At 58.6% G+C, this 17,692-nt stretch overlaps 7 protein-coding genes across 7 annotated transcripts; 2 read left to right on the top strand and 5 right to left on the bottom strand.

The window, feature by feature from the left end:
• Positions 1-73: 73 nt before the first annotated feature.
• On the bottom strand, positions 74-640 carry GGTG_01760 (ADP-ribosylation factor family protein; the record flags this gene model as incomplete). The annotated part of the gene is made up of 2 exons (XM_009219530.1): positions 74-487; positions 592-640. Coding segments are annotated over 2 exons (463 nt in total), but the record flags the coding sequence as incomplete, so codon positions are not given.
• A 330-nt stretch (positions 641-970) lies between these two features.
• Positions 971-3,464, bottom strand: GGTG_01759 (GDP-mannose transporter). The gene is made up of 4 exons (XM_009219529.1): positions 2,830-3,464; positions 2,680-2,770; positions 2,217-2,597; positions 971-2,141 (listed from the first exon to the last, which is right to left on the bottom strand). The coding sequence occupies exons 1-4, from the start codon at positions 3,100-3,102 to the stop codon at positions 1,705-1,707; spliced, it is 1,182 nt and encodes a 393-aa protein (XP_009217793.1). The 5' UTR covers positions 3,103-3,464; the 3' UTR covers positions 971-1,704.
• Positions 3,396-5,876, bottom strand: GGTG_01758 (retinol dehydrogenase 8). Its single transcript, XM_009219528.1, has 2 exons — positions 5,247-5,876; positions 3,396-5,168 (listed from the first exon to the last, which is right to left on the bottom strand). The coding sequence occupies exons 1-2, from the start codon at positions 5,385-5,387 to the stop codon at positions 4,083-4,085; spliced, it is 1,227 nt and encodes a 408-aa protein (XP_009217792.1). The 5' UTR covers positions 5,388-5,876; the 3' UTR covers positions 3,396-4,082.
• A 150-nt stretch (positions 5,877-6,026) lies between these two features.
• Positions 6,027-9,573, top strand: GGTG_01757 (membrane-bound O-acyltransferase domain-containing protein 1). Its single transcript, XM_009219527.1, has 5 exons — positions 6,027-6,428; positions 6,515-6,559; positions 6,632-6,731; positions 6,819-7,840; positions 7,903-9,573. Exons 1-5 carry the CDS (start codon positions 6,407-6,409, stop codon positions 8,370-8,372), a joined length of 1,659 nt encoding a protein of 552 aa, XP_009217791.1. The 5' UTR covers positions 6,027-6,406; the 3' UTR covers positions 8,373-9,573.
• Positions 9,574-10,440: 867 nt separating this feature from the next.
• On the bottom strand, positions 10,441-13,011 carry GGTG_01756 (hypothetical protein; the record flags this gene model as incomplete). The annotated part of the gene is made up of 2 exons (XM_009219526.1): positions 10,441-11,582; positions 11,853-13,011. 2 exons carry the CDS (start codon positions 13,009-13,011, stop codon positions 10,441-10,443), a joined length of 2,301 nt encoding a protein of 766 aa, XP_009217790.1.
• Positions 13,012-13,218: 207 nt separating this feature from the next.
• GGTG_01755 (hypothetical protein) lies at positions 13,219-13,776 on the bottom strand (the record flags this gene model as incomplete). Its single annotated transcript, XM_009219525.1, has 1 exon — positions 13,219-13,776. A coding segment is annotated over one exon (558 nt), but the record flags the coding sequence as incomplete, so codon positions are not given.
• A 2,024-nt stretch (positions 13,777-15,800) lies between these two features.
• On the top strand, positions 15,801-16,118 carry GGTG_01754 (hypothetical protein; the record flags this gene model as incomplete). Its single annotated transcript, XM_009219524.1, has 1 exon — positions 15,801-16,118. The coding sequence occupies one exon, from the start codon at positions 15,801-15,803 to the stop codon at positions 16,116-16,118; it is 318 nt and encodes a 105-aa protein (XP_009217788.1).
• Positions 16,119-17,692: the final 1,574 nt, after the last annotated feature.

Below are 17,692 nucleotides of genomic sequence, written 5' to 3'. Positions count from 1 at the left end.
GCCGTGGCGGCGCCGCTCGCCTTGCCCGCCGCCGGGTGGACGGCCGAGCTGGCCCTCCTCCGGCCCGTCGGACGGGGTGCGGGCTCCCCGTCGCCCGGCGCATCGCCGCTACCACCAACACCACCGGCGCCATCATTATTGGTATCGTCGTCGTCGCCGTCGACGCCCGCGCGCGGCTCGAGCACGCCGTCGCCGATGTCGGTGCTATCGATGATGAAGACGATGGCGTGGCAGCTCGTGTAGTAGCTCTGCCACAGCTTGCGCAGGCTGTGCTGCCCGCCCACGTCCCAGACCTTCATGTACATGTCGGGCAGCGTGATGGTGGACACGTTCTGCCCGACCGTCGGCACCGTCTTGAGCTTGGGCTCGGGCGCGTCCGGGTGGAAGAGCGCCTTGACCTGCTCGTGGAACGTCGTCTTGCCCGCGTTGTCGAGCCCGAGCAGGATGACCGAGTATTCTGCCGAGGAGGAGGACGAAAAGAGGCGCGCTGTCAGCAGGATGATTTGCCTCCCTCCGTGTAGTGGGCCATGGGGCAGGAGGAAGCAAGCGGCCGCGGACAGGAGACGGGATATGCGGGAACACTAGACGCACCCTCCTTGCTCGTCGCGAGCATGTACAGCCCTTTGGCGAGGTGGTACATGGCGGGCAGGGTGGCGCTGGGTGGTCGTCGTGGATGGGGGGTTTACGAGGGTGCGGGCAAAGGTCCCAAGTGTTAACAGGGTGCGCGCGTTGCTCCAGGGCTCATGACGGTCGGTCTTCGCGAGCTTCGTGTCGGCTGGTCGCGCCGCATGGAATCGCAGCTGATGTCGTCACCGGCGCGCATCAAGATCAGAGGGCGTGTGGGGGGTGGGTGTGCCCGTCCGTAACGAGTCTTCTCAATGGGTCGAGTTGGCACTACGCGAACAAGGAGAGGTTCCATAAGGCTGACATGCGCGGAATCGGAGCTCTAGGCCAGGCCCTCTAATCCATCAAGCATGTGGGGTTCGCCAGCAGCCCCAGCCGCCTGACCATAGAACAACCTACAGGATGCTGTAAATGCAACTGCAGACCTTTTTACATGTCGGAAAATTATGTTTCTTCTATAGGCGGTGACCTCGGCAGTTGACTGCTCGACTATCTGTACTTGGACCTCATCATCTCGTAGCTTACTTAGGTGCATCGTCTAGCTGCAGACCTAACCAGAAAAACAACACCCCCAGATCGATCCCATCGCCCCAAAAACGCCAAATCAGTTGCTCGTGTCTTCGCTCTGCTGTTTTAGTTTCTTCTTGGTATGCTGTTTCTCCCTCCTTCGTTGAACAAATCTGGACAATACCATAAACCTAGCCGGCTTGTCCAGCAGTTGGTTTTGACCAGAACCGCCAGGCCATCCATCCCAAGTGATTCCGTCCAACCGCAGCCGCAAGCCAACCAAATGCATGCCAGTCAAGTCTATGCCAAAAAAAAAATGTGATTAAAAGGCCAGAGGGGAACAAAAACGGATGTACATGAAGGGGGAAATGAAGACAATGCGAAGTGCAGGACGGACAAAAGGAATAATACCCAACGCAGCATCGGATCTAGCTTCTGCTGAGGGTGCATGAGTAAAGAGGGAGGAAACCAAGCGAACAGTGCTGGTACTTCTCCCTCCAACGCACCCGTGCAAGAGACGACGCCGGATACCAGGCGGATAATCCCGACACTCTGCCGAGAGATTGTGGCCTCTTAAGAGTTCGCATCCTTGTTGCTCTGGGCACTGGCGCTCATAACAGGCTGCTGGGTCGGCAGAGCGCTCTTTGCCTGCTGGGACTGACGAGCCTTGGCCCAGGCGTAGACGATACCGCTGATGAAACCAAGCACAATGGCCGAGACGGAGCCGAAGGTGACGGGGGCATCGAAGAAGACGAGACCGCTGATGGCGATGGGCAGCTTGTTGAGGGCGCCAACCATGGAGTAAGTCGTTGAGGTCGTCACACGGATACACCACGCCGAACAGTACGAGATGAAGATGGCGGCGAGGCCCGAGTAGATCATGCCGATGAAGAGCGTGTTGCGGGTCTCGATGGGAAAGTTCCTGGCCAGGTTGGCGCCAGACCAGTCCTCAGCAATCAGTGAGCAGACGACGAGGACGGGAATGGTAAGGAGGTTGTTGTAGAACATGGCTAAATATCCGTCTGTTAGTATTCCACAAATTACGCCCTGGCAACTACTGTATCGACATCAGGAGAAATACTAACAGTCCCAGTCCTTGAAGTTCATCTTGTGGATGACCTTGCGCATGGTCAGGAGGTAGGCGGCGCTGCAGAAAACGTTCATGCCCATCCATGCGTAGCCCGCATTGAGGGTGGAAATGGCAGCAGAGGCATGTCCCGGATGCGGGGCGCCAGAAATGGCGCTCTGGATATCGGCCCAGGCAGCGACAACGGAGCTGAGGACGATGAGACCGAAGGAGAGCAGCGCGAGAGGGGTGACACGGCCGCCAAACCAGAGAACCTCTCCGTACGCAATGGCAATGATGGTGAGGTTCTTAAAGATGGTGTAGACCGGAACCGAGAGGAACTGGAGAGCCTTGGTGCTCGTGTAGATCATGCCTACGAGGAGAATCGAGATGGGGAACCCTGTAGTCACAGCACGTCAGCTTCCGCGCCGTCACCGCCGTTTTTGACATGTGGAGACAACAAAGGATTTCTTGGCACGTACATCTCTTTGCCTTGGTCTGGTCATAGGGGGCCAGGTTTGTGATGAGCCCTGCTTGCTTGCAGACCATGATAGCCGCGATACATACAATAGCCTGCAGAGATCCTGTCAGCCCTGCCTCTGGTCTTGTCCGGGTGGAGTGGGTGTTTTTACCTGCACAGCGAGGTAGAAGAAGTTCAGGTTCCACGAAGAGCCTGAAACGACATATTTGTTCACCACCGTCATGCTGATGGAGGAGAGGCAGTAGGCCAGAATGGAGACACCCGGGCTATTATCGATCTTCGACAGTCCCAAGGCGCCGCCAGCGCCGCCCCCGCTGGAGCGTGCCCGGTTCGAGATGGGCGACCTTGCCAGGAAAGGCTCCTTCTCGACGCTGCTCTGAGCAGGCATATTGACGACGAAGTCCTCGTTCTTCTTGTCCGACATCTTGGACGACTGTTTGACGTGTTAAAGCGCAGGCGCTGGAGAGATTATGGTGTCCTCGTCGAAGGACAGAGATGCAAAGGGACAGGTTTGAAAGGGGGTCAGCCAAGGCGGTGCGCTGCTTGTGGCTAGCTGGACAGGAGGGTCCGCTGTTTTGGGGTTGCGGCGCGGCGATGCTTGAAAAGGCCACGGCCGTCGAATGCGCGCGGATGAAGAATGGAAGTCCCGGGGAAGGAGGGCGGGATTGATTAAGATCTCCAGCGGTCAGCTTCGTGCTGCGGACGGACGCGTCGAGGACAAGGCAGTTGAGAGCATGAAAAAAACCGAGGGCGGACTCAGGCGCAAGATTAAAACCTGGCAAATTGCTTATCGGGAACTCCCACCCCCCGTTGAAATGACCATGCATCGCTGGTCCTAACTTGGCAGAGGGTACAGTGCGCCAGGCGGTGTCGAGGCGGCACAACCAACGGGACTGACTAATGTGGGGTTCACGTCACAATTTGGGCAGGGGATAATGGGTCCGCAAAATAAAAACATGGCGTAGGAAAAAGGGGCTGAAAAGGGGAGCTAGTCTGGCTAGAGCCATCTGCATCTGCGGGGGGACCCTGATTGGCTGGCAGCGCTGCCAAACCCCGTGGCTGTGTTCCCGTACCGTGCGTTCACACCACGGCCGCTCAGCCTCTGGGATCAACAGCCAGGAGGACCAGGTTGATGGCTCGGACTGGAAAGGGTTGGATGGACTCTGAACAATCCGCACACCGACCGGCCGGTAGGCGTTACGAAAGCCATTGATGCACGATCCACATGGACTAGGCATCCGCCTATTGTGGACCAAGTTGGCAATCAACTGACTAAACAGAGAACTAACACATACTGTGCCTCCATTCAGATCGTTGGCACAACGCGAGGGCTCAAGGTATCCAAGGCACGCCCCCGTAGAGGGGCGTTGGAGTTCTCCAGCTCTGCAATGCATTTCATTGAAGTCAATCTTGGGCAACATTTGACGCCTGGACGTCTATCATGCTGGTGGTAGAGCCGGCCGTGTCATCGTCCCTGTCCTCCATCTTCACGTCTCCGTCCATCCTTGCACCGGGCTTGTCTTCTTTGTGTGTATCTGACTTCTCGTCCTTTTCGCTTTTCTCTGGGATTTCCTCCTGTGATTGTCGCTGTTGCTGTGGCTGCTGTTGTGACTGTTGTTGCTGACTCTGCCCCGGTTGACCGGGCACGTCCGGGGCGGGCGGGAAGTTGAGGTGCTTCCAGTCCTCGAGCTCCTCGGTGACAGAGCGTAGGCGGTCGCGGATGCTCTCGATGGCGTAGCTACCTAGCAGCAGGCGGAGGGGCGGGTAGGAGCAGTGACCAAGCTGCCACACCAGCTCAGCACACTTGACGGCGCTTGTTGGCTGGCGGTCACCGAGCCACTGGACCATGCGCTTGGCGTGAAGTGCGGGCGAGGTGGCGCTCGAATACGGCTCGCTGGCCGGGCGGATAAGGAAGTGACCCCAGGTTGGCAGCGGGTTGGCCTGCGAGTCGGGCTCATCACGGCGGACGAGGCCCGGTTCGACCAGGGTGGCCTTCACGTTGAAGGAGTCGATCTCGTACAGCATAGCTTCGACGAGACCCTCGACGGCATATTTGGTGGCACAGTAGGGCCCCAGGCCGGGAACCCCAAGGGCGCCTGATGTGGAGCTGAAGATGAGGTAGCGGCCGGCGCCCTGCTGGCGGAAGTAGGGCAGACTGGTCTGGATTATGTGCAGGGTGCCCATGAAGTTGGTCTCGAACTGATTGCGTATCTCGTGCTCGTCCTGGTCCTCGCAGGCGCCGATGACGCCGAAACCGGAGCAGTTGGCGATGACGTCGATGCGGCCGAAGCGCTCAAGGGTCTTGTCGACCACGCGCCGGACCGAGTCCTTGGCACGCACATCGCAGAGTGCGCCAAAGCAGTTCTCATGCTGCTGCACCATAGACTCAGGCGTCGACTCGAAGGTCTTGCCCACCGTGGTGACCTTGTCGCCGTGGGCAAGCGCGCACTTGACCAGGGAGCGGCCCATATGCCCTGTCCCGCCAAAGACCTGCCGTGACGGGGCGCATCAGTGCCTGCAAGGCGCGAGATGGCGACGACTGGGCCGAGATCAATGGTTGGTACTCACGATCCAAACCAGCTGTTTCGTCGGGCCTTGAGGGGAGGGTGGATCGCAGCTTGCAGGCAGCTGCAGCCTGAGCGACAGTGCAGGGACATGCCCTACGCTGCCGGCCTCCGAACCCTCGAATGTGGCGCTTCGCGAATCCATTGCGGCGGTCTTTCTTTACGATTCTCTTGCGGCGACGGAGTCGGCTTTCAATCGACGCGACCGAGCATGCTGGCGACGCAGCGCGGCAGGCCTCTTGCGAGGATGGGCAATCAGCCGCCTGCAGCAGAGGCTGGAAAAGCGGCTGTTGGGTTCGGGGCGATGCAACGCAGCACCAGGGCCACAAACTGACAGGGTGCGGGCTCGACCGGGTTCTTGATGCTGCGCGCCCCAAATTCAGCCCGTCTGATCTCAGGGGCACTGGCACTGGGGATGGTCAACGCGGTCAGACGCCCCAACCTCCAGTGCCCAGCTCGCCTGGCCACACGAAACCCCAGCCGCAGCTCCCAACCGCACGGTAAGCTAAGCACGCTCACATTGGGTGTGGCATCAAAGCCATCCAAATCCCTGATCTATGTATTGTATCTTGGTAGGTACAGTGGTACATATTTGCGCCTTGAGATCTCCCCGTTTTCCGCCGCAACCCTTCCATCACCTGCAAGTCCTCCTTTAGTCACAGACGCCGTCACGCGGACGAAGAGAAAGCAGCATGCCATGCCAGACTCGGTCTGGTGACGTCAGCCTTGGTATCTTTCTCAGTGAGCTTCCCAGAATGGACAGCCGCATGAAGGCGCTGGCCAACGGCAAATCCCGTCATCTGCCGTCTGCTGAAGCCGCTGCACCTCATTGCTGGCACGAGACAGGGCGCCAGTGGCAGTAGCAGGTGCGTAGGGGTCTGATTCTGGTGGGCCGCTGGTGGGAATGTAACGCTTTCACTTTTGTGCTCGTCGATTTTGTTGAGAGCCCCAACCACACCCCGCGATCGCATTGCAAACAAGCCAGGTTTTTCACGCATTCCACCTCGCGAGGGAATGGATTAAAAAGCACGCTTAGTCTCTCGGCGCTCACCGTCTTCTACGAGCTTTACGAGCTCCCACTAAAACCCCCCGCGAGGGTCCCAAACCCACCTGCGCCTTCATCTAGCCTATCCCGCTCGCGCAGGAGCTTCAGACCTAGTCAAGATGCTCCCTTATATCAGCATACGTATGCCAGATCCGTACCGCTGGCGTTTCAGTCGCGATGCCGGGAGGAAATCAGCTGACAGGGGCTTTGTCCGCAAACCACGGCAGCGTTCATCTATCTGTCTGGCAAGATAGGCGCCGCCCCAGATGACCGCAAGTCTTTCCTCCCCTGGGAACCCATTCCCCGAGATGCAGGTGCCTAACACGAACTCTGTCGGCACGCAGTTAAACTTGTCGCGACGTTTCTCATGTCGTATCCCCTCGCGGGACTTCTCAAACGAATCCCTGACTCTAAACCTCACCACAAGAACATCTTCAGTATAGCGTGAGTAGACTCCCTTGCCTCCGCGTTTCCGAATTCCTTTCCGGGAGACTAGCCTGTGAGAGGGTACGATCGCTGAACCGCTCATAGTATCGCGCTCTTCTATCTTGTCGGCCTGTTCGATCTGTGGTCTGGACTGCGGACACTCTTTATCTCGTCTGCCGGTGCTTATGCTATTGCAAAGTATCTCAGAGGTTCCCCCTATATGCCATGGGTCGGCTTCCTCTTCTTGATGGGCCACATGTCGGCCAACCAATTGCACCGCCAGTTTGCCAACTCGCCCCAGACTACCGACATCACGGGTGCTCAGATGGTCATGGTCATGAAGTTATCGGCCTTCTGCTGGAACGTCGCCGACGGCACCCTCCCTGACGACCAGCTCTCGGACTTCCAGCGTGATCGTGTCATCCGCAAGTTGCCCTCCCTGCTCGACTACGCCGGCTATGTCCTTTTCTTCCCGTCCCTTCTCGTTGGTCCTGCTTTCGACTACGCCGAGTACAGCCGCTGGCTCGACACATCCATGTTCGATACTCCTGCTGCTGTCGACCCTGTCAAGAAGGCCCCGACTAGAAAGAAGCGCCGCATTCCGCGGTCGGCAACTCCTGCCATCATGACGATGCTCACCGGCCTCGGCTGGACCCTAGCGTTCGTGTACCTTTCGTCCTTCTACCACGCCGACGTGGTAACAGGCCCCGAGTACATGCGCTACTCGTTCCTGCGTCGCGTCTTCATCCTGCACATGTTCAACTTCACCGCCCGCTGCAAGTACTACGGCGCCTGGTCTCTGTCCGAAGGCTCCTGCATCCTAGCCGGGCTGAGCTACAACGGTGTCGACCCCGTGACGGGGAAGGTGGCCTGGGACCGCGTCCAGAACATCTACCCCTGGGGTGTGGAGTCGGCGCAGAACACGCGCGCGTACATCGAAAACTGGAACAAGAAGACCAACATGTGGCTCCGCAACTACATCTACCTCCGTGTCACCCCCATGGGTAAAAAGCCCGGTTTCCGGGCGAGCATGGCCACCTTTGCGACCAGCGCCACATGGCACGGCTTTTACCCTGGCTACTACCTGACCTTTATCCTCGCCAGCTTCATCCAGACAGTTGCGAAGAGTGAGTTCCAGACCCGATTCTTTATCATTCGAGCTTCAGACACTCACAGGCTTTCGACCCAGACTTTCGTCGCTACTGTCGGCCTTTCTTCTTGGACCCGGCGACTCAGAAGCCCCTGCCTAGCAAGCGCCTCTACGATGTGTTCTCATACTTGGTGACGCAGCTCACCTTTACCTTCGCAACCACACCATTCCTGCTCCTGGCCCTGGACACGTCGCTACTGGTGTGGGCTCGCGTTTACTTCTACGCCATCGGCGGCATCATAGCCAGCATGGCATTCTTCGCCTCGCCCGCAAAGGCACTGCTCCGCAAGAAGCTGGATGAGAGGCAGGCCAAATCGGCTGGCACTAACGGCAGCAAGGGACGGGGGGCAGCCCTCGAGCGTACTTCAAGTACAGACAGCATTAACAGGCTGCCCGTGCTAGGTATTAGCGGTGATCCGGCTCGGGAGATGGACGAGGCTATGGCCGAGATCAAGAGCGAGATCGAATCGCGCGCCCGCAAGACATCTGCGGCTGCCCACAAGAGCTGAGCTACAATGATCCCTACAGCTACATAATTTGTTCAAGCAAAGTCGCGAGGTGCCCACCAGCGAGACGCGAATGCGCCAGAGCGTCTGCGCGCACAAGAATCCGGTTTGCCCCGTACGAACACGACACCAATAACGCCATCGTCTTGAAATTCTCGATTTCTTGATGGGTTCATCGAACGGACTATGCACTGGGCGTTTTAGGCTCTCGTGATCCATGGCGAGAATGGAGTGATGCCGCCACTACGCACAGCGGTCGGGTATGCATGCGATGGCGTGTGGGGCAAGCGCTGAGAAAGACGCGGCGTAAGCCTTTGTGTCTTTCCGTATCCAGGTTTCGCCATCTAACAGGTACGTTGGTGCTGTCACGACGACACTTGATGGCGGATTCCTACCTTTGGATGATCTTCATTTCATATGGGGAGTGGCCTTAGACGAGCCACAGCAATTCAATCAGGCATTTGCCTATTGGAACTTCCCTTCCCCCCGTCTTTTGTACGGATACCCCAAATGTATGTATCGATGCGGACCGGCCATCGTCCACTGCCATCCACTCAGGCGGCGGTCAGAAGGGTAGGTGGCTGATACCAAGGGAGACTTCCCATGGGCCGGGGTTACGAAAGCCCGGTGGCATGACATAGCAATGTCATGCTTGGGAAACCCAGAGGATAGAGGAGGTGGGCGTCGTGTCAGCCAGTTGGGACGCAAATGTCATGCTCGGTTTTACATCGAATCGCTTGAGTGGCAGACAACGGCCGTGTGCAAGGTTGTGTCAAGCTCGGTAGACAATTCTTTAGATATTATTGTCGAGCAGGGGCCTTTTCCAGTCCCTGTTGACTCGCAAGGCGGGTGCTGCTCTGGGTATCTAGGTAGGTAAGGATCCAAGATGGATGTGCAAGGACACATTATGGAAAGAAATTAGTCCTTCGCACGCGACGCCATGGATATCGACGCGGCGGGCTTCAAGTTATGCGTCAGAAATGCCCAGAAGGAAATCAGGAAGGAGAGGATGATGTGTTGGCAAATTGGCATGGGTGGAGGATGTCCAAGAGGAATATAGTTGGGCCAAACACCTTATACAGAGATATGGAAGGATGTAGAAAACTCGGTTCTGGGAACAATCAAAACCGCTCTCGGATCGACGCCTTGGTATTTTCCGTCGACTGAATACGAAAAAGATAAACCAAAATAAAAAACGTGACGGTGAAAAGATGCAAGGGGATCCAAAGAGGGAGGGGGTTCTTGGCGACGGATTGTCCAGACAGCCAAGTTGAGACGGCGGGACGGTTTGTCGATCAAACCCTACCAGTCTCGCCAAACCCGAACTTTCCGGGACCAACTCCAAAACGAGGCCAGGCCGGTGGGGGGTATCGCTAGGAAAAGCTCAAACTCCGCTACGCAGTGTTAGATCGTACATGGGGAGTAAAAATAAGAACAAGAGAGAGAAAAAGGAAAATCCCCGTTGTGTTTCCCCAATTCTCAAGGGCCCGATACCCCGGAGTTGCTCTATCCGCAAACTCGTGCGCCGTAATAGACAATAATAATAATAACCGAGCTAAGTCTGTGCTCGGGCGAATGTAGTCCGAACTTCCCTTTTTCGATGTGGGATGCTGGAGGGTGATGGCGTGGTGATGATACACGGTCTGGTCGGGATTGCGAAATCGCCGACTAGCCGGATGAAGCAGAAACCGATGCAGTAGTGTGTGCGTGACCGGAAAGAATGTGTACAGGTCGGATAGGCTATGTCGGTATGTGGCTTAAATGTATAGGTGAAAAGGTGGGCAGGCAGAAGAAGATGCTTTTGTGGTGCCGTCGTGGCCGTGATGCCTGAAAATGTCTAGTCGTTATATGCCGGTCAGTGTATATGATGAATGTCTCGACTTGTCGCAGGAAGATGCCCGAGTCGCGGCGTGGGTCGCATGCGTATGGGTCGCGTATAGCGTCATTAAAGATGTGACAGGATGCTGAACCGATTCAGAAGGGTGCGTTTCGTATGAGGTAGCGACTGTAGTGGGTTGGATATCGTATCGTCCATGTGGTGCGCGGACCGATGCACGGCTCGAGGGGTCCTCTAGACTCGCTGGTACCACCCTTGCTGGATGCCCACGACAACCAGGCCAACGACGACGCCGATGATGACCAGGCCAACAAGGGACATGCCCCTGTTGAGGTTGCGCCACCACTTGGCGCTCTGGTAGCGTACGTCGTCGGCCTCGTTGAACTGGCGCCGGAGGGATTCGGAAATGCCAAGCTCGCTCTGGCTGTGGTCCCTCTCCAGCATCTGGAGGCGCGGCTGCTCCGGGAGTGGGAGGACGGCGGCGATCATCCAAGCGAAAGGGAATATGAAGCCCAGCACGAACATGACGACCTGGATGTTCCTCCGTCCCCACACTCCGCTCTCGGCACTCCAGCTCACGCTGGGCGGGTCCCATCGGCCGTAACGGCTGGAGATTGCTCGCCTGTCCATGCCCAGGTGTGGCGACCAGAGACTGCTAGTCTTCTTCCGCAGGTTGGGTCGGATGGCGTTGTAGTCCATGTCAGTTGGGGACGCCGGGGCGATGTCCAAGCTGGCCTGGTCCGAGAAGGGACGCTGCGAAGGGCCGGCCTCGACCTCCCTGACGCGCCTGCGTGGGCTGAAGAGCGACGACGGGAAGTAGTCGGCGGCGGGGCTGCCGGGGTCGCGCTGCAGCGCGGATCCAGGCCTGCTGATTGGGCCCTCAGACACATCCGAGATTATGGAGGGTGCACTGAGTTGACGCCGCTCGCCAGAGCCGTAGTAGACGCGAGCCCATGTGGGAAGGGCAGACGGGTTGAAGCTGCGGGAGCTCGAAGACGAGTGCAGGTTGCGAGACGAATCGCTAAGGCTGCTCATGAAACCCGACAGACCCGAGCGGGAGGGTCGGGGCGACAGGTCGCGCAGGTCGGCGATGCCATCACCGTCCTCATCATGGTCGCGAATGGTGCGCGAGCCGCCGTTGTAGCCGTTGCGCGCGTAGGCAGCCGCGGGCCGCTCGAGCGAGACTGAGTCGCTGCGGGACATGGACATGGACCGGCTCTGTGTGCGGCCATCCTCGAGCTGGGCAGCCAGCGACGACGAGATGCTCAGCATCTGTCGGCTGTGTGTGCTGCTCGCCCAGCCGGTGCTTTGGCGTCGGCCGCTGCCGCTGCCGCTGCCGCTGCCAGTGCCGGCGCCGCTGAGGTTGCTGATGCTACCTGTCATCCTGGACGCGGTTCTCGAGATGGGCGAGATGGCCCGTTCGCTGCTCGAGGGCTCCGTCTCGGACATGACGGTGGACAGCTGAGAGCTCCATTGGTGCGGGTGTGCCTCGACCATTGGGAACTGCTGGGGCTGGGGCTGTGGCTGGGGTTGCGGCTGTGGCTGGGGTTGAGAGCCGGAGGGGAGAGCCGTAGGGCGCGCCGCGCTCGCCCATGAATCTAGCTGCTGCCGCCGCGAAGCGAAGGAAGACGAAGACGGTCCTGCACCGCCAGGTGATTGCTGCTGCCGCAGGCCGGGGACCAAGGCCGAATTGACCAGGATCGACTGTACCGACTCGCCCGCAATGATCGAGGTGATGGACTTGAGCGACTTGGCCGAGTTTGCCCTGGCGCGCAGGCTCTCGCGAGACCTGGACTTGTAGTATCCGAGACGCTCGCTGGATCCCCTGCGAATGGGCTGGAGCGGAGGAACAATCAGGCTCTCCTGCGAGAACTCGGGCCGTGGCTGGCGACGGGCAACGAGCGAGACCGAGGGCGAAGGGGACGGGTCGCCGTGAAGGATGTAGTTGTCGTCGCTGGCGTGGCTACTCGGCGGCGGGCTCGGGTCGTGGAGCTCGGATGGGGGCGCGACGGGTGAGGACTCTCCAAGGAGGACGTAGTTGGAGTGGCTCGACGACGGCAGCGGGAGGCTCTCGTCGGATTGCGGCGGAGGCGAACTGCGGGCGTAGACCTTGTAGTTGCTGGTCTCGGAGGTGGTGTCGACGGTCCGGTCCGACGTGAATGAGTCCTTGGAGACGAGCGGGCGCGTGGGAGTGTCGTCGAGGGCGCGGGATGAGGGAGCGGCGTGGTGGAGGGTTGGCGACGGTGTAGATGCAGCCTCGATAAGTGGCGACAGGGTTTGCTCTCTGGCAGAGGATTGAAGCTGTGCAGCAACTTGCTTTTGCCTGAAATCAGGGGTGTTGGGCACTTTCCGCAGGCCACCAACCATACGATAGTTCCAGGGGGAGGACGAGTGGGCAGGCGTCTTAGGATCCTCAGTTAAGTGGGCGCGGGTGGAGGGCTCGCCAGGGGAGGGTGGGAACGGGAAATGGGCCGCGTCAGGGATGGTACCCGCAGAGGTCAAGGGCGAGAGCACGCTTGGCTCGTCGCGTTCGTCATCGGCGAGGAAGGCGTCTGACAGCCCCTCACGCGAGTCGACTGTTCTCACCGTCGACAGCGACAGTGGTGGAGACGTGATGCCGCCGCCGTAGGTGCTGCTGCTGCCGCCGGCCTGGCTGCTGGCCCAGGTGCTGCGCGTGGTGCCGCTGCCGCTCGCGCTGGCGCTGGTGGCGCTCCAGCTACCCCTGGCTGACGAGGTGCTGCTGCCGGGCGGGAGCTTGCCGGTGCTGTTGAGCACAATGGAAAAGGTCCTATTGTCAGAGTGCATTGAGAGCATATTGCGGCGCCGCGATCGAGGCCGCGACACCGAGGACCCAGGGCCAGCAGCGGCTGCAGGCGCAGCCGCAGCCCCAGCTGGACCCGACGGGAGTCGCGAGGACGGGGGTTTGGGCGCTAGCGTCAGCGTCGGCCTCGTCGCGAGTGGCCGCCGGGTTTGCTCAGATTGCGATTGAGATGGCGCATTGAATGTGCTGCTGGGATTGGAGGCCAGGGTGCGTGGCCAATCAGCGGCTGCGGGTGGGGTCCTAGGGGAAGCCGCCCTCGAGGCCCCTTCGCTCTGTGGTGCGGCTGGTTTCGTGCCTGAAACTGCGCCGTCCTTGGCCGCGGCAACCGAGGACGAAGGCGCGCGCCCTTGGCTGGCCGCCGCATAGACTCGCGAATCGGCGAAATCTCCCTCGCTGGGACCTGCGCTTGGTCGTCCAACCCCGCCACTGCCACTGCCAGCGCCACTGTCATCGCTGCCACTGCTGCCTCGCCTGTCGCTGACCACGTCCCAGTTGCCCGAGCCACGCTGCGCCGCCACCTGTGGCTGGTACTGCTGCGACGCTGCCCGGCTCGGCTGCTGTGATCCCGACAGTGGACGCGACGAGCCAGTTGCCGATGATGATTGGCTGGCCGTGCGCTCGTCGCGACTGAGCCGAGGTGGCGAGTATGGCACAATCCGGATTCCATGGCTGCTGGTCTGCGACAGCGGTCGTTCCTTTGGCGGCGGCGGTGGCGGGCTGTTGGGATATCCATCGTCCGGGGATGACATTTCCCTTCACCCAGACACCCGCACGGTTCGACTCGCAGTGGGCCGGGACGTGCGGGCGTCGTTGTCGATGTTATCGGCTTCGACTTCGACAAGGCGTAATAATTTCTTCGCTGGTTTTTCGCTGAGCACCCCTGCTCACTACCGAGCGTCATGCGAAAGCTGATTTGCTGGCGCCAACAATTCTTTGCGCTCTTTCTTTCTTTCCCCTGCTCCTGGTCCGTGTTTAGGCTCTGCTTAGAAATAAGCAGCCTCTCAATTCCGAATGTCGTCAAGTCCTTGGTCCTATCCTCAGGGGTGGTCGTGGGTTTGTCCTAATCCAGCAAACAGCGGGTCCGGTCGTCGTCGTCGTTCTGTCGTGGGGTCATACAACCGAACATAAGGTGAAGAATCAATAATAACTGAGCCGTGGGGATCGATATTGCGAGCGTGAATTCGTAATTTCGATCGTAAAGACTCGTTCGTGCGTCAAAAAATGAGAAATCATGCAATGAAGCTCCGGCTCGTCGTTCGGTTCGTCTTCGGTCGTCCTCGGTGTGCCGGCAAGGTTAAAATCTTTGCAGTTCGTCCCAAGAATCCAGCAGGGTAATCGTTCGGTCGTGACAGAAAGGACAAGGAAAGAGCAAAGACGAAGAAGAAGAGGAAGAGGAAAAAGAAGAGGAAACAAGAACCAATCAAATGACCGGATGAAAAGAATCGTCAAGAAGCGAAGACGCCCGGTTCGGTGTTGCAAAGGAGCGTCGTGGGCGAGGTTGAGGAAGCAAGCGAGGAAAATGGAGCCTCGCGCCGGGTAGGCAGGCTTCGGCCTAGATATTAGGCGTGGTGGGAAAAAAAGCAACACCGGCGGAGGTCGAGGCCCGAGGTATTAAGGCGAAGGGGCGGGTATATCGTAACGGCGCGCCGGCAAGGAAATGGTCCCGAGCATGAGGCGAGTGAGCGGGATATCGATTTCTTGACACGGCCTCCGCATCGCACACAACTGGCACCATCGATGTAAGGAACGAGACGATGGAGGGGAGGGGCGGGATCCGGAGCTGCGGGTGACGAGGATGGTTATACATATGACTATGGCGGAACCGTCCTATCGGCGAGGGCAAGGACACCAGCCGGGCTAGCCTGTATGCGCGCCTGGTGGTAGTGGCATGGCTGGCGCAATGTGGATGGGTGGCCAGGGGTAGGTCGCAGCGGGAGGGTTGGATACGGCACAACGACATGTGCACCCAACTGTGGTGTGGGTAACATCAAGGTGGGCAGGAACAAAAAAAAACCACCGGATGGCGAGGGAGGGGACGAAACCCTGCAGCTGTGGACTCGATTGGCCGAGAGCACAGGCGGCTGTTTGGCCATGCAATCGTCAGGAGGATCTTCTTGGAAAACAGCCCGGGGCGGCTTGCAAGTACCGCGCACCGAACAAGAACAAAAAAAAAATAGCGCTTGACCGCCTACTGGGCTGGGCTGGGGGTGGCTTCTGGTACCCTAACGGCCTGCCTGCCTGGTCCGGGCTGGCCTGGTCGAGGTGGCAAGGCGAGGCTGGCCTCTGATTTGGCCGCCCACCCACCACCACGCTGCATACGCGCACCCTCGTGCCGTACTGGGGAGGGACGTGGTGATCCATCCGCCTAGCCATCCGCCATCGAACTATTCTTCTGTGCGCCAGTTCGCCTGGCCACTGGTCAGAGCCGTAGACAGCTCAGGCGCCCCGTGTGTTGGGCTGTCGCTCCTGTGTATTTTTCCGGCCCGCGCACGACGAACAGCCAGGCTCCAAACAGCTTGATGTATTCATGGTGTCGCGCAAAGGAACATCCTAGTGCAGCGGCTAGAACGAGCACAGGCTCGACGTGCACCCGGGCCCGCGGGCCTTGTTGTGTAAACAGCAAGCAGTAAACAAACACTTCGCTTGTTTTTGCCCGCTCAGGCATTCGTGGAGAGTGCGAGAGACACGCAAGCGCACACGGGGGCCATTCCTCGGTGGCTAGGCGGGGGAGATTGGGGAAAAGGCGGTGGCCGGCGGGTGGAGTGCGGCCAACATGGATCGCCGTCAGTCGACTGCAGATATCGTCATGGGTCTGGTGGGTTTTCGGCCCAACAAGGCCACGCAAAAAGGGCGAAAAGGACGAAAGCAGAAGGCTCTTGCGCCCTCGGCTGCGCTGGAATCGCTGCAGCAAGGTTCTGTCAATGGGGACAGCGGACGTGCGCCTGCAGCGCGTGTAATTACAGCGTACCAAACTGGAAAGACTGCCCCATCTGGCGCGCGCTATCAGCTGCAGCCTCCTGCAGGTTGTGCAGGAGCAAATTTGTGGCAGCGCGCGGTTTTCTGTCATCGAAAGGGAGCCCACAGTCTGTGAATTTCGCGCTTATGTACAACCTCCTCCCACCCAAAACCTGGCAGCATGCGCACACCTGCAGGACCGCGGAGCACCCGGATCCCCACGAACGAATGACAGCTAACGGAATCGCAGACTGTGCACCATAGATGAAGTGCAGAAGCGCACAGCAGGCAGTATGCAGTTGCAGACCCTCTTGGGGCCGCTCGAAGCATTCGTCCTGGCTTGCTTGCCACGCTCGCACAGGCAGGCCTCTCCCACCCACGCTGCATGAACTGCGTGTCGACAGCCGCCTGGATGGCCCCCGGAAATCGACGGCCGGGATGCCGCCCGCCGTGAAAGGTGGACACTGGAGGTGGCTGGCATCGTGTGGTCGGAGGGGGATAGGCGACTGTGGAGGGCCAGGGGAGAGAAAAAAAAAAGGAAATCTGGAAACTTCCTAACCTCCCCGTTCAACTGGAAAGCTAACTAAACTCAGCGCCGCCCCTGAGAGCGTCTTGCACTGTCCAGAATCGCATCCCCCTGGTCGGCCTCCACCCCCTCCTTCCTACCCTTGGTCGCCATCAAAGGGGCCCCTCGGAGATGGGTCTCGGAGGTTTTTTGGTAGGTCGTTCCTCGGCACCAACCTCCACAAAAAAATGATCCTCACAGGTTTTTTCCCCAATACCTCCTCTACTACAGCAGAGGAGGCTTGGAAGGAATAACCCCAAGAAGCGATAAACGGGTACGTCGACGAAATCCCTCGAATCCTTTCAAAAATAATAGAGGGCGAAGGGAAAATGACTGCCCATTGGATTCCCTATTAAAAAAAATAGGCTTGGGCAATTTTTTGTTATTTTTTTATTGCTTTGCAAATTGAAGCATTTTTTTGTGAGAATCATTTTTTTTTTTGTGGAGGTTGATGCTCGGCCCCCAAACTTTTGCGTGTGGCCGAAAATGGGAGCCTTTATCCCGACTGGTCAAGACTTTTGTGCGAATCGGGTTGTAAGAGGAAAACGCAATCTGGACAACACGCACTCGCGATTTTTCGCGTCAATGCGGATCCCTGCCCACGCTAATTTCACAGCACAAAATGAGGCGGGATGAGGTTGCATCTACTCTCCCACGGGATTCGCTGGAAACACAAAGCCAGCAAAGCCCCCAAGAAATCAAGGCTGACATGCCACCGACGAACGGGATGAGGCAGAGCAAATACTCATGATTACACGAGATGGCAAAACCCGCGCTCTGGGTTGCAGTCGTATTGGGCGGTGCCACGAATTCCATCTTCTCCTGTTCGTGCCAAGGGTTCTCATAGGAGCATTCTCCCTGTGGTTTGACAGCGGCTCCCAGGTTGCATCTTGACGGTTGGCGGCGCGTGGACCATAATATATGCATGCAGCCATGGATGCCCTTTGCCGCTTAACCGGCCGATGCTTGTACTTTGCATAACCTCCCGCCTTATTTCTACTGATATGCATCGGCTCCGACGTTTCGATGCGTCGTGCACGGCCCTTGAGCCAGAGGGAGCCTCGAATCCAGCGCCGTGGAAAAGAGTGGTGATAGAACGCACGGGCTTTTGAACGTCACGATCTCAACATGACGACGGTGTGTAT

This window comes from Gaeumannomyces tritici (genome assembly GCF_000145635.1).
Source record: "Gaeumannomyces tritici R3-111a-1 unplaced genomic scaffold supercont2.1, whole genome shotgun sequence".
Lineage (NCBI taxonomy): Eukaryota > Fungi > Ascomycota > Sordariomycetes > Magnaporthales > Magnaporthaceae > Gaeumannomyces > Gaeumannomyces tritici.
Note: the sequence above shows the minus strand (reverse complement) of the source record. Positions and strands in the feature narration are given on the sequence as shown.

Excerpts from the sequence above, each read along its gene's own strand:
- GGTG_01759 (XM_009219529.1), bottom strand. The coding sequence starts at position 3,102 with ATGTCGGACAAGAAGAACGAGGACTTCGTCGTCAATATGCCTGCTCAG. Across the intron at positions 2,771-2,829 it reads TCTTCTACCTCGCTGTGCAG|GCTATTGTATGTATCGCGGC; the intron begins GTAAAAACACCC and ends GGATCTCTGCAG. Across the intron at positions 2,598-2,679 it reads CCAGACCAAGGCAAAGAGAT|GGTTCCCCATCTCGATTCTC; the intron begins GTACGTGCCAAG and ends CTGTGACTACAG.
- GGTG_01758 (XM_009219528.1), bottom strand. The coding sequence starts at position 5,387 with ATGGATTCGCGAAGCGCCACATTCGAGGGTTCGGAGGCCGGCAGCGTA. Across the intron at positions 5,169-5,246 it reads CGAAACAGCTGGTTTGGATC|GTCTTTGGCGGGACAGGGCA; the intron begins GTGAGTACCAAC and ends CCGTCACGGCAG.
- GGTG_01757 (XM_009219527.1), top strand. The coding sequence starts at position 6,407 with ATGCTCCCTTATATCAGCATAC. Across the intron at positions 6,429-6,514 it reads GCTCCCTTATATCAGCATAC|CGTTCATCTATCTGTCTGGC; the intron begins GTATGCCAGATC and ends AAACCACGGCAG. Across the intron at positions 7,841-7,902 it reads CATCCAGACAGTTGCGAAGA|ACTTTCGTCGCTACTGTCGG; the intron begins GTGAGTTCCAGA and ends CTTTCGACCCAG.